Source organism: Drosophila navojoa, chromosome 4 (assembly GCF_054131105.1).
Source record: "Drosophila navojoa isolate 15081-1374.11 chromosome 4, UAZ_NAV_1.0, whole genome shotgun sequence".
NCBI classification, from domain to species: Eukaryota; Metazoa; Arthropoda; class Insecta; order Diptera; family Drosophilidae; genus Drosophila; species Drosophila navojoa.
In genome coordinates, this window is record NC_142892.1 from 5273727 (window position 1) to 5286654 (window position 12928).

The 12928-nt window shown below is 35.4% G+C and overlaps 1 protein-coding gene across 8 annotated transcripts in view; it reads right to left on the reverse strand.

Moving 5' to 3' along the window:
- Positions 1-12928, reverse strand: part of Eip63E (cyclin dependent kinase Eip63E) — a 127228-nt gene that overhangs the window by 70042 nt on the left and 44258 nt on the right. For all 8 annotated transcript variants that reach the window (XM_089260567.1, XM_089260566.1, XM_089260573.1 and 5 more), the window contains one exon: positions 2862-2939. In XM_089260567.1, coding sequence (XP_089116693.1) covers positions 2862-2939 — 78 coding nt within the window. The remainder of the gene's footprint in view (positions 1-2861; positions 2940-12928) is intronic.

The window sequence follows — 12928 nt, forward strand, 5'->3', positions numbered from 1 at the left end:
GTGGGCGTTCAGAGACAATTAGCCGCATGCCGCAACCCGAAACAAGTTTTGGTGAGTCAACAGCAACAGCAGCAACAACAACAAGAACAACAACAACAGCAACAAATATTCGCTATACGGAATCAATGTGGCGCCTCAAACCAAGCGTGACAGAAAAAACCAGACGGCTGGCCATAGATGAGCCTGATGTGCTAGCTGTATGCCCTGTTCTTTCTTTCTTAGAGAAGAAACTATAATTTCATCTATATGAGCATTATGAACTAGCTGTATATGCGCTTCTTTCCTTCTTAGAGCAGAAGCTCTAAACATGATTAACTAGCGAAAGGATATGCTGCTTTCTTTCTATCTTAGTGAAGAGAATCTAAATATATATAGGAAAGCGTTAGAGAAGTGAAAAGTAAAAGATCTATAAGGCATATATGTATTTTAGTTTTTATAACGATAGCTAACGATTATTTAAAGCCAAATATAACAGCTCAAAATTCAAGTAAAAGTGAAGAAAAACTTATGAATTTTCCAGACAAAAGATATATTATATGTAAAAATAATAATATTTTAATATTTATTTATATTCTTATCATAAATACATATTAAAATATTATATTATAATAAAAATATTATAATATTATATTATATATAACTTTCTGCTAAAATGTGACTGGACTAGACTTTTAACCCAAAGATATATTATATATGAAAAGTAGATTTTTATTGCAAATTTTTGCTTTTTCTTATTAATTTTATAAAATAATAAATATTTGTATATTTTCTATTTATATTTTATTTGCTTTTCATATTAGTTTTTTTATCAAAATAATAAAGTACTTCATTAATATTTTTTAAATTTTTTATTTTCTATTTATATTTCTATGTATATCTATATATCGAAAATTAATCTGTCAGAAATAAAAATCGAAAAGAAAAATATATATTATTCTTTTCATACTCAAACACAATTTTTATATACCTCATCTCTATCTCATCATATGTACAGGGTATACTCAAACAAGAACTATGGAATTTCAGCGAGGCAAATACAAAATGTTCGACTAAAAAGTGCAGTTAAGAGTAAAGCGAGTGAGAGAGAGAGAGAGAGAGAAAGAGAGAATGAGAGAGCTGAGGCTTATGTGTAGTGCTGCAATTGCGTTGGTTAACAAACGTATTAGCGTGCATATTGTATAGACTATATTCCATTTATTTCATCTTTCAGCTATGCAAACGTCTGTCTCCCAGTCTCTCCATCTCTCCATCTGTCTGCCTCTCGATCTGCCTGTCTGTGTGCATTGCCAGCTGTCAGTCATAGTCAGCTACAGCTGCTGCATTCAATTACCATGGGGGCAGCCCCTGCTGATGCCGCTGCCGATTTCGATGCTGTTTGACCATTAAACGCTTTGCCAAATGATTCAACATTCGACAGTTCGCTTGCTGCGCAGCAAACATTTATTTTTCGATTTCTTTGTTGTTTCGTTGTTTCCGAATTGCTCGTGTTTTCACAGTATTTGAAGCGCTTTGGCAGCTCTGACAGCTCCCCGTGCATAACTGTGGGCACAATTTCCAAACATTATTTTCACAGTTTCTTCTATTTTTGGCTTTGCTTGGTTTAGCTGGCTTTGGCCAAGTTTCATTCACGTGCAGCAAATGTGTTTAAGGCAACGCAACTTTTTGCAACTAGATTCAAATTTCCAGCCCAAGAGAACTTTGTCATCGCAACTTTTAGCCATGGCCATGGCCAGGCCTAGCTTGTTGGCCTGCTCTGCTGTGCAGCTAATAAAGTTGTGTTTGGGCTTTAAACATTTTCTCATTTGAGTTGGCAGCTTAGACAGCTGGCTACAAAATGTTATATTTATCTATCATTTATATGAAACTTTGCGAGCGAAAAGTTTAAATTGAGACAGATTTTGGCATAAGCTGAAGCTAAAGCAACTATAAGTAGATATATAGACTGGGAATACACATTGGGAACATTTTTAAATATTTTTTTTCTCTTTTTTCACTTTTATATATGTAAGATATATCTTAGTTTTTCTTGATTAAGTAGCATAGCTAAGCTAAAGGCTGCTTGAGCTTTGTCTTACGGCTGAGAAACAAAGCAGAAACGCGAGAGTTGCGCTCTGCAGATATTAAGTCAGATGAAGAGCATGACGGGAAATGCGAACCCAAGTCTTAATTGATAAAAACAGAGAAACAGAGCTAACAATCGAGCTTAAGCTCAATTTAATGCCAGGAAATGCAATTTATAAAGCTGTAGAGCATAAAGTCTACTCGCTATCTATATATGTAAATATATATATATATCGAATAGCATTAGCTGAGACTTTTTGTTTAATTATTATTATTACTATTTTTTTTTTTTTTTTTTTTTTTGCATATATTCAAGGTAAACTTTATGCATCTAATCTAAAAGCTTTTTCTTTTTTTCAAGTGCTGAGAAACCAAGCAGAGTATTATGTATATATATATAAATATACATATGTATATGTATGTGTGTACAAAGATATAGATATGTAAATATTGTGCATGATTCATGCGCGACATTTTCTCATTGCTCAATGCAACGCCCAACTTTATGTGGCCATAGTAAAAATTATATATATATATATACATATATGCTATATATACATATATATCTATACATAAATCCATTGTTGCTGCACCCACACACACAGCGCTCGGTGTTGGCTTCTTCTTTTTTTATTATTTGTATTTTTTGCTGCCCATTTATGGTTAGCTTTTGTTGTTGATTTATTGTAGTTTAGCTTTTGTTTGTTTAGAGTGCGAGTTTTTTTCTTTTTTGTTGAAAGTTGAAAGTGCCCTTAGATGTAATTTATCGATTGCATTTATCGATAGAATCTTCTACTCACTTAATCTGCCAAAGCTGTGCGACAGCCTCTTCTTGAGCTTCTGCAGGGCGCCGCCTTTCTTCTCCCGCATTGTGACGCCTGAAAATGGAGAGAGAGAGAAAAGTTGGGGAGAAAAACTTTAGTATTGAGCATTGATTGATATTTTTCAAGTTTTTGTTGTGGCTAAGGAGAGCTGTGTTGTTGTTGTTTTTATTATGCCATGCCTCCGCGCGCGCTGCGACAATTATAAAACAAAACACGCAACAACAACAACAACAACAACAATCACAACAGAGTTGACATTACAAATTAACATAAATCAGTGGAGCGTGGTGTGCCATAATAATAAATAGATAACTAGGGAGAGAGCCCCACCACAGCCGAACGACACGCACATTTCCACATGAAAAGCCAATTTACATTGTAAAATTCAAATGAAAAACTACTTCAAATTTAGAAATGCATTTCGTTGATGGGTATATAGATATGTATATGTATGTGTGTATGTGTGTAGTGCACCAGAGTGCGGGCGCCTGCTGCTTTATATTTATAGTAAAACAACAAACTATTCCCCTCTATATATATGCATATATACACCCATATATATACATATATAGATATGTGTGTGTGTATGTGCATCTGTCTGTATTTGTGTGCATTCGTAATTGAGTTATATAATTTGATTGTTGTTTGACCAATGTAACATTTAACCAACTTATTTCAGCGCTCAGTGAGCCATGCAAATTGTGTACAACTTTTTGCTTTTAACCGCATCCATTTTAAAGGGCGTAATTGTTGTTGTTGTGTTTGTTGTTGTTGTATCAGCTGTTTTCGTTTGTTTATTATGGCTGGCGCTGTTTAGCTGGCTCGTTGATTGGCATAATGATTTGGCTAGCGCAGTTAAACTAACCGTATTTATTATATATGCATATCGAACGGTTATCCAACCAACATGCCAAATGCTTTTGTCAAGCAATTTATATACATACTAAATATTTCTAAGTACATATACATATATTTTAATATATATATATATATTTTCTGTAATTCTTAGAGCTTGCAGAACTTGTAAACTGAAATTCTATCTAAATAAAAATAATATAAATATATTGATGGCAAGTTTATGTCTCGTTTGCCTTTGTTGCTGATATTTCCTCGATTTTTCAGCTCAGTTATTTCCACATAACTCGAGAACTTTTAGAGTTATTGATATGATATTTGGTGGTTGGCTTTGCAGGGCGTTTACATTATTTAAAAATATTTCAATTCTTTTATAGCTGCTCTTATGCCTGCTCTAAACTAAGATATGGCATATTAGAAAGTAAATTGCAGTATTAATATATGCCTAAGACTACATGTATAACAATAAACACATACGTACAAATACGTGACATAATAGGTCTCTATTTTATACATCATAAGTTAGGGTAAGCCTAGTTAAAGATAGTATATCGTCGCTCGCCTAGTTTTTTTTCTAACCACACACTCCCTGCTCAAGCAATTTTCCCATTCTAGCTCTCATTGATATGCAGACTGATTAAAAATTTGCGAAGAATTGATTATTGAACTATTTCTACGTCGCCCCATTATAAACTTCCAATCGATGCATTTCTCCACAGTAGACACAGTTCAGCTAGCCCGGCCAATGCCAACTGGTTTGTACAGTTGGCTTAGCTTCATTTGCATGCCATACAAGTTTTTGGCCAGGAAATTGGCACTCGAAAAGTCATTTATCAAAACTCTTCCACTTGGAACATGACCACCAAAACTTTGGCATTGATGTGAATGATGCCACATAATGCTGCATGCCACGCCGCCGGACGGACAGCCACCTTGACAGTCCGACCAATGCCAGACAGAGCCACAGCCACAGCGACAGCAACGGCAACAATTAAACATAAAAATATATATGTATGTATATATGTATATACATTTATATATAGTTTGTGTAGAATATTTTTCTGGTACTAAATCATTTGGGTAAGTGTCTGTCTCTTTGGTGTCGCTCGCCATAGCGATAGCCCACTGTTATTGTAGTGTCCATTATTATCATTATTATTGTGATCATTGTTGTTGTCAAAAGCAATTTGGCTTAACAACAATGCAGACAAGTCGAGCGCAAGCAATTTATGCCATCAATTCATAGATAGACAAGATAGACACATATATACACACATACATGTATGCATATATGGTGCGTACACATGCCCATACATGTATATGCACGTACGTCTATCTCGTATGCATATCGAGCACTTCAACTCAATTAAAGGCACACTCTCATAACCATAAGCTCATAGATGGCTCGCTCTTGTACAGAGAGAGAGAGATAATAAGCATATAGAAAAGGAGAGAAAATTATATTATAATTAGTAGAAAGCTAATTATATATAAATATAATCCAGAGGAGGAGAAAAAATGATAAAGGGAGAACGAGAGAGAGAGAAATAAGTATAGCTACCCAGAGAGAGAGACAGAAATAAGTATGGTTACACACAGAGAGAGAGAGAGAGAGAGAGAAATAGGTATAGCTACACAGAGAGAGAGAGAGAGAGAGAGAGAGAGAGAGAAAAAGAATGAGATACAGACAGAGATAACAACACAATAAACTCTATTACAGACATCAGAAATAAGCAAGTAAAAACTTAAACAAAAAAGAGCCACCCAATAGAACAAACACAGGGCACTCCCAAAGCTGACTCCCTCCTTACACAGTTATATACACCTATTAAACACCTTGACGAGAGCATAACCCACCCACACACGTAAACAATTTCCGTGGGTATAAATTATGTTAGCAACGGGCACAACTCACCAACAACAACAACAACAACAACAACAACAAGAGCAATAACAACTGCAATTGGTTGGCTTCAAGTGCTGGCAAACCGATTATGATTCTTTTGGCCTTGGCTCGCATAACGCAAGCGATTGCATACAAATGGCAGGCACTGTTGCTGGCAGCGAATGCAATATGCAAATGCCGAATGTCGAATGTCGAATGCAGCTGACAAATTGTTTTAAAGCTAGGCATTAGAAGAGGAAAAGAGAGAGGGAGAGAGAGGGTAAGGGAGAGAGAGAGTTGGAGCAACGGCAATTGCATTTACATTAAATGACTCGCAGTTGTCGTTGCTTGTTTTTAAAAGCCCATTAAAGTTGTTTGCGAAAACTTCTATTTTTTCTATTTTTCTCTCTCTCTCTCTTGCCTAAAAAGGCAAATAAGCAAAATGAGTTGCAACAAGCTGCAAGTGGAAGTTGCAGCAACGTCAAACTTATTTAATTAAGACTGCAAAAGGCGCTGCGAAAACTTTTCAGGCAGATGCTTCACTTGCAGTTGTACGAGATCGTCGTAGTTGTTGCTGCTAGGTTGCATTAATGAGTAGCATGAATACACACACACACACGCACACACACACAATCATAGACACACACTCTCCCCCCTCACCCTCTCTCTCTCTCTCACGCATTCAAATCAAACTTTGCAATTTGGCATCAATGTCAAAGACAGACGAAAATTGACTGGCAGCCGCAGCGAGTTCAATAGCCCCGCCCTGCTTGGGGGCTGGCGCCGAGGTGCCTCAAAAATAGACTGAGACAGCGCCACAGTGACTGACAGCATTATATGAACCGCTTCTCACAGGCAATTAGCACCAGACAAATTCGCCAATTGACCGTAATCAAATGCCCGTTAATTAGGTGCGAATATTCACTGTAAAAAGAGGAAGAGCCCAACGCTGTCTGCCAATTTGTATATGCGAATCATTACTGTAGCAACTGTCGGCAACTGAGTCACAATTAAAGATTTTACTTAATTACCAGCTTTGCGTCCCTTTAAATAACTCTATCATTATTTCTGACTAGACTAAGGAAAGTTTTACTAGCAATGACGGAACAATTACTGGAATGTAGCTAAATTAGCTAAAGAAGTTTTGGTCTGATGCTAGGATTTACATACCTAATATAAAGAGAATCAAATGGAAGAGAATATAGAATAGAGACTAGTCTTTAGCTGCATCAGTTGAGAATTTGACAGGAACTTTCATTTCTATAATGCACTCAGTTCACACTTCTCCCTCCCAAGTTCAAGTACCTCTTACAAGGTACCAGGTACCGTCTCGATTGTTCCAGGTGCCGCCTCTTCATACCTCTGCCTATCGCATATCAAAACCATATTAATATATCATAACACCTTTATACAAACACAAATTAACCTATATATTCTTATCATATCTCAAGAATACACTACTGCAAAAATAATAATAATCCAAATATTTATCGTAACATATGTTTTAGCTATCTAAGAAATTCCGCAAATGTTTTCAAACTATTTACTATATTCGCTAAAGGAAAAGCAAAACTGCATTAGCTTTCAACTTATTATTTCTTGATAATATATAAAAATTAATTGATAAGTGGTTTGATTAGTATTTCTTTCATATAGGTGAGTCAAGTCAATACTATATACATAAATGAATAATACAATGACTAAGAAAAAAAAACCCATAAAAATTTGGCAAACTTCATCCGGGAAACGAAATACCCCTTTGTCAGGGCGATTGAGGGTGGGACGTAAATGAATTGTGGCGGCGTATGAAATGATGAGCACTCTTTAAATTTCACGTTAATGACGTAATTAACTTTGAGGTGAGACGGGAGGGTGGGCGTGGCTTGCGGCAGCCGGTGACATGGGAACTCTCTGAAATTGTTGCGAGCCATGGCGTGGCGTGCCACACGACGTATACGTGACATTTTGGCCATGCACGCTCATTGCTCATGCAGCAGCAGCCACGCCCCCTCGCGCCACACACTCTGCGCCCGCAGGCGAACCACCACCGCCTCTGTCACATTTGTGGGCGCACGGCCAAGTGAAAATCGGTAGCATGAGAAAATAGATTTTCTGCAGAAAATATTCATGCGAAATATTTTGACACTCGGCGACAGCGCAGCTGACTAATTGCGAGAGTCGAGAAAGAGAGAGCCAGATTCCCTCTCTCTCTCTCTGTCTATCGTTGGCCAAAAATAGAGGTTTAAAGTGCAGCCAGCTGACGGAATTGAATGGGCCGTTGATTAAATGGCTTATAAATGACGTGTAGACAACTTGCCAATGGCAACAATTTCAGTTTACCGAAAATAGCCAAAAAAAAAAAAAAACACACGGCGAACGAGCAACGCCTGTCACACAATGACACGTGAGGCTGTAAGCCTCGTGGCCTTCGACCCACTGAACTGCTGCCAGAAGGTCCTGGAACAGGTCCTTGTCCTTGTCGTGCCTGGACAGAATGCAGCTGGATAATTGATAAGCCTTGCGGCGTGTAGCCGCAAATGTCAATGCACGCAGCGAGGGAAAGAGTGTGTGTGTGTGAGAGAGAGAGAGACAGAGAGAGAGAGAGAGGGGGGGGGGGGGGGGGGGGGGGGAGTCTGGAAGGTTGAGCGACATTCACAATCGCATTAAATTTCAATAAAATCTTGCTAAAATAATTAATGACAAATTTTGCTGGTAATTTGCATAATCCTTTTTTATGCCACGCCAGTTCACGTACCAGAGATTAGCAACGGGATTAAATAGCGATATAGCAGTGTATATGTATGTATGCACACATATACACAGTTACACACATCTATTTTAATTGTATTTGGTTTTTATGCAATATTAATTGAAATGCATTTCAAAGTAATTAAACGCAATTGCCAAACAGTTTATGCAAAATGCAGTAAAAACAAATCAAATTGAAAACGTTTAACTAAAAGGAAATCCATAAAGGAAATCAGTGAAAATTTTATATAAATAATTTATTAAAATGTTAATAATATATGCCTAATTTATATGTATATTGAAATTTATATGTATATAAAAAATAAAAATAATAGTAATAATAATAATAATAATAATAATAATAATAATAATAATAATAAAAATAATAAAAAAAAAAAAAGAATAATAATAATAATAATAATAAAAATAATAAAAAATAATAATAATAATAATAATAATAATGATAAAAATAATAAATAATAATAGTAATAAAATTAAAAATAATAAAAAAAATAATAATAATAATAACAAAAGTGATAAAAAATTAATAATAATAATAATAATAATAATAAAAATAATTTAAAAAAATAATAATAATAATAATAATAATAAAAATAATAATGATAATAATATTTGTAAAAATTTATATATGTTAAATTATAAACAAAAAAACAAAAACATATGAGCTAAGGATAATAGATTATAAAAAAAAATTATAATTCTAATAAAAAATATGTCTAATATTTGTTGAAATTGATATGTATAAATACATATATCCATAAAAAAAATATATAAAAACTAAAAATAATCGATTATAGAAACCTTGTTAATATTTTATTGTTTATGCTTTTATAAATCTGTTTCACACATATTCCACCTGATTAGATGGATTTAATAAAGTGAAAATTAACTTAGCTAAGCTTTGCACTTGAAAATATATTCCCAGCTGTAAGCAATTATAATCTAAGCATAAAAAAATACCCCAAATGAATTTCTATATCTAAATTAAATACACTTTCCAAACTTTTCTAAATAATTTTAGCTTTAACAAAATCCTTTTCCTGACTGAACTCTCAACAGCTCTTTCATTTAATGCCCCATTTAATGTTCTCCCAATTTCTAGTTCTGCCCTTCCCCCACCACCGCCACATTTCATGCTATTTCATCGTCTCAATTTTGATCAATCAACGCCGCCGTTCGCACCCCTTTTATTTGGCTCGCACATTTATTGGACAAGTCGTAAAATTTAAAAACCATTAACAAAAAAAAAAACACAAACAAAAACAGATGAAAATTCAACCAAAAATAAAGCCAAACGCACATTAAATGAGCTCAGGCAAGAAAGGAAAATTAATTTGGCATTTAACGGTCTTATATACATTTATTTATATTTATATTTATATTTATATTCATATTTATTATGCACAAATGAATTTGGCCAAGGCAGAACAAGTTTTATTACCATATAGAACTATATTTTTCTTTATCGCCAACAAGAAATCGCAACGTCCGTCAAGTGGGCGGTGCGCAGATGGGGCGTGGACGATAAAGTCCAAGAAAAAAAACCCATTTATATAAATTACAAAATTAGTCAACCAGTTGCATGCGAAACGGCTCAGACCTTAGACTTTAGCTTTGAGTTACGCCTCAATTTTTATGATATTACACACCTGTTTTAATGCGGCACACACACGCACACACACATAAGTTGCCAAATTGCGTGTCTTTTAGCCGTTTATCAGCTTGCCAAATCGCCAAACGAACGAAATTTAATTAAAATTCACAAAAATATCAACATATATACACACATACAAACACACACACATACATGTTATAGCAAGTGAACAATATATATGTATATATATATATAATCCTAATTACACTCAGCCTTAGCTCAGCTTTCTAATTGATTTAGCCATCGAAAATATATGGCGAGACTTGCACAGTTTCATTCTCAGCCAGGCCAAATGCAAACGAGAAATGAAACATCTCTCGATTTCTATATGGGCGTCATATTTAGCAGGCGGCTTTAACTAATTGCAGCCAGTCGAACGTCTAATTAAATTGCGTTCGACTGGCTCAGTCAGAGCCAAAAGCAAACAAAATCTAAACAAGTTCCTTGTGTCTCGTCCAATAAATCAAACTCGAAACGCGTTAGCGAGGGGCGAACGTGAAATTGTGGGGATACACATACATAGAGCTGGTAGAGGGAAGTGTGAAAGAGAGAGAGAGGGAGAATGAGGGAATGAGAGAGAGAGAAAAGGAAAGAGAGAGGGAGAGAGACAGAGAGAGAGATAGATAGAGACAAACAGAGAGGAAAGAGAGGAAGAGACATAGTGGAAGACAGAGAGAGATAGAGAGAGAGAGAGAGAGAGAGAGAGAGAGAGAGAAAGAGAGAGAGAAAGAGAGAGAGAGTTTGATAGAACGACAGGCAGGAAGAAAAAATAGTGATAGATAGAGAAAACAAACACAAAATGAGATAGAGAAAAAGAAAAGGAGAGAAGACTGCTAAAAAGAGAAAGAGGGGGAAGATGCATATAGGGGAAAAGGAGGACAGAAAGGAATTGAAAGAGATTCTTTCAATTCAAATATAGATAATCCATAATTCTCTGATGGTTCATTTCATTGACTAGCAACTCTTCCAACATTCTCCATTATTTACTCTACTCTTAAATATTATACGATCTGCGTATATAAGGAAATGAGATAGCGAAAAGTCAATGTAAGAGAGTTCAAATGAGGCTAAATGGAAAGATAAGCATAGAGCAAAATATCTGATAAGAGTCGGCGATGCAGATCAACCAGGAAATCTATAAAACAAGAATTCTACGAGTATTTATGCTCTTTACAGTGCATCCATAAATACTGTACTGTGCCACTCAAGCAACTTCTCGAACCACCCACTCGCAGCGGATTCCTTCTAGTTCCTAGTTGAATAATTGTAATGAATTCTGATTATAATGTTTGCTGTCTGCTGCTACGATAACGGAAGTGTTTTCGTTATTTTCGGTTTCATGTTCACAGACAGATAATATACTATATGTGTGAGTGTACGTGTGTGTGTTTATGTATTCTGCTTATCGAGAGTTATATAAAGCTGATTAAACAACTGATTTAACAGCTGATTAGAGCCAGCGAATGTTTTGCATGTGAAATGAAAGCAACTCGATTATTTCTGTTGCTGCTGTTGCTGCTGCTGTTGTTGTTGTTGTTCACGTCATGGCTGGGTCAATGTTCTAATAAAAAGTTCAATTTAACTTGAATTAATTTCAATTGCACAACAAAAACAACAAGAAGAACAGCGAGAGCAATAAATACAACAACGAACCGTAGAAATGCCATTAAAATCGAGCTGTTCGGTTCGAAGTCTTTTGCTGGCTGCTTTAAGCCGGTTACCAACGCCGCCGAGATGAGTTGCCCAGGCTGTGTGCAAGAGAGAGAGAGAGAGAGAGAGGGCGATGGTAATGGAGAGTGAAGGAGAGAGAGAGTCAGGGACTGCAGCATTGTTCATATCGGTTATTGCCGCAGGCTTGTTGCCAATTCGTCCATAAAATATGTAAACTTTTTATACACATTTAGCAGAGTCAATAGAGTATATTGGTTATGTGGAAAATCGGAAAATGCATTTCCCACCTATATCAGATTGAAGTTCCGAAGTCTTGAAATCGAGAAAATATAATCGAATTGACAATGCAAGATCTAAAAGACATAGCAGATATATCTAAGAGTGTTAGGGGGCGTGGCAAATTTTGTAAAACTGTAAGACTGTTTAAGCTAGATTAAAAAAAAAAAAATCTATGCATATAAAAAATATATATATATATATATATATATATATATATATATATATGAATCTCTTAGCGCTCGTGCCTTGACTGAGCATTCAGCGGTCGTTAACGCCCGCCTTAGTTGTATCTGTGCTGCAATTAATATGCAGTCTCGTTTGCCATTTCATTTCATTCCATTCCATTCTGTTTCGCTGCTGTTGAAATATATTTCACTTTATTTTATTTCCAACGTCGACGTGTCAAAATATTTGCGCTTAATTTAAATAAAGTTTACTTTGATGCGGCACAGTTGACTCCTCTCTCTCTCTCTCTCCCTCTCGCTCTCTCTCGCTCTCCTCCTCTCAGCCCTCTCGCACCTTGTCCCTCGCTCTGTCTGTCATTTAATATTTGTTCAGCATTTCAAATAGGCTTTTACACACATATTTTCAATATATATTTATTTATTTATTTTGGGCGCATTTTTTACGGTCTGCTGGCATCACGTGAAAAATATTCAGAAATTTCGAAGCTTTTGGGCTTTAAATTGTTCCACTGCAATGTTGCAGAACTAATGAGAATTTCCATAAATTATGCAATTAAATTATTATTCGATTATTCAACTTTTTTCAATGCATTACTGAAGTGAACTAGAAAATTTGATTACATTGATTAGAGAGCGAACATTTCTATGCATAATAGAGCATTATTAATTGTATTATCAGAGTGCAAAAATTAATTTTATAAAGGCATGAATATTGTAGGGATAAAGTTTAAATTTTGCATTGAAT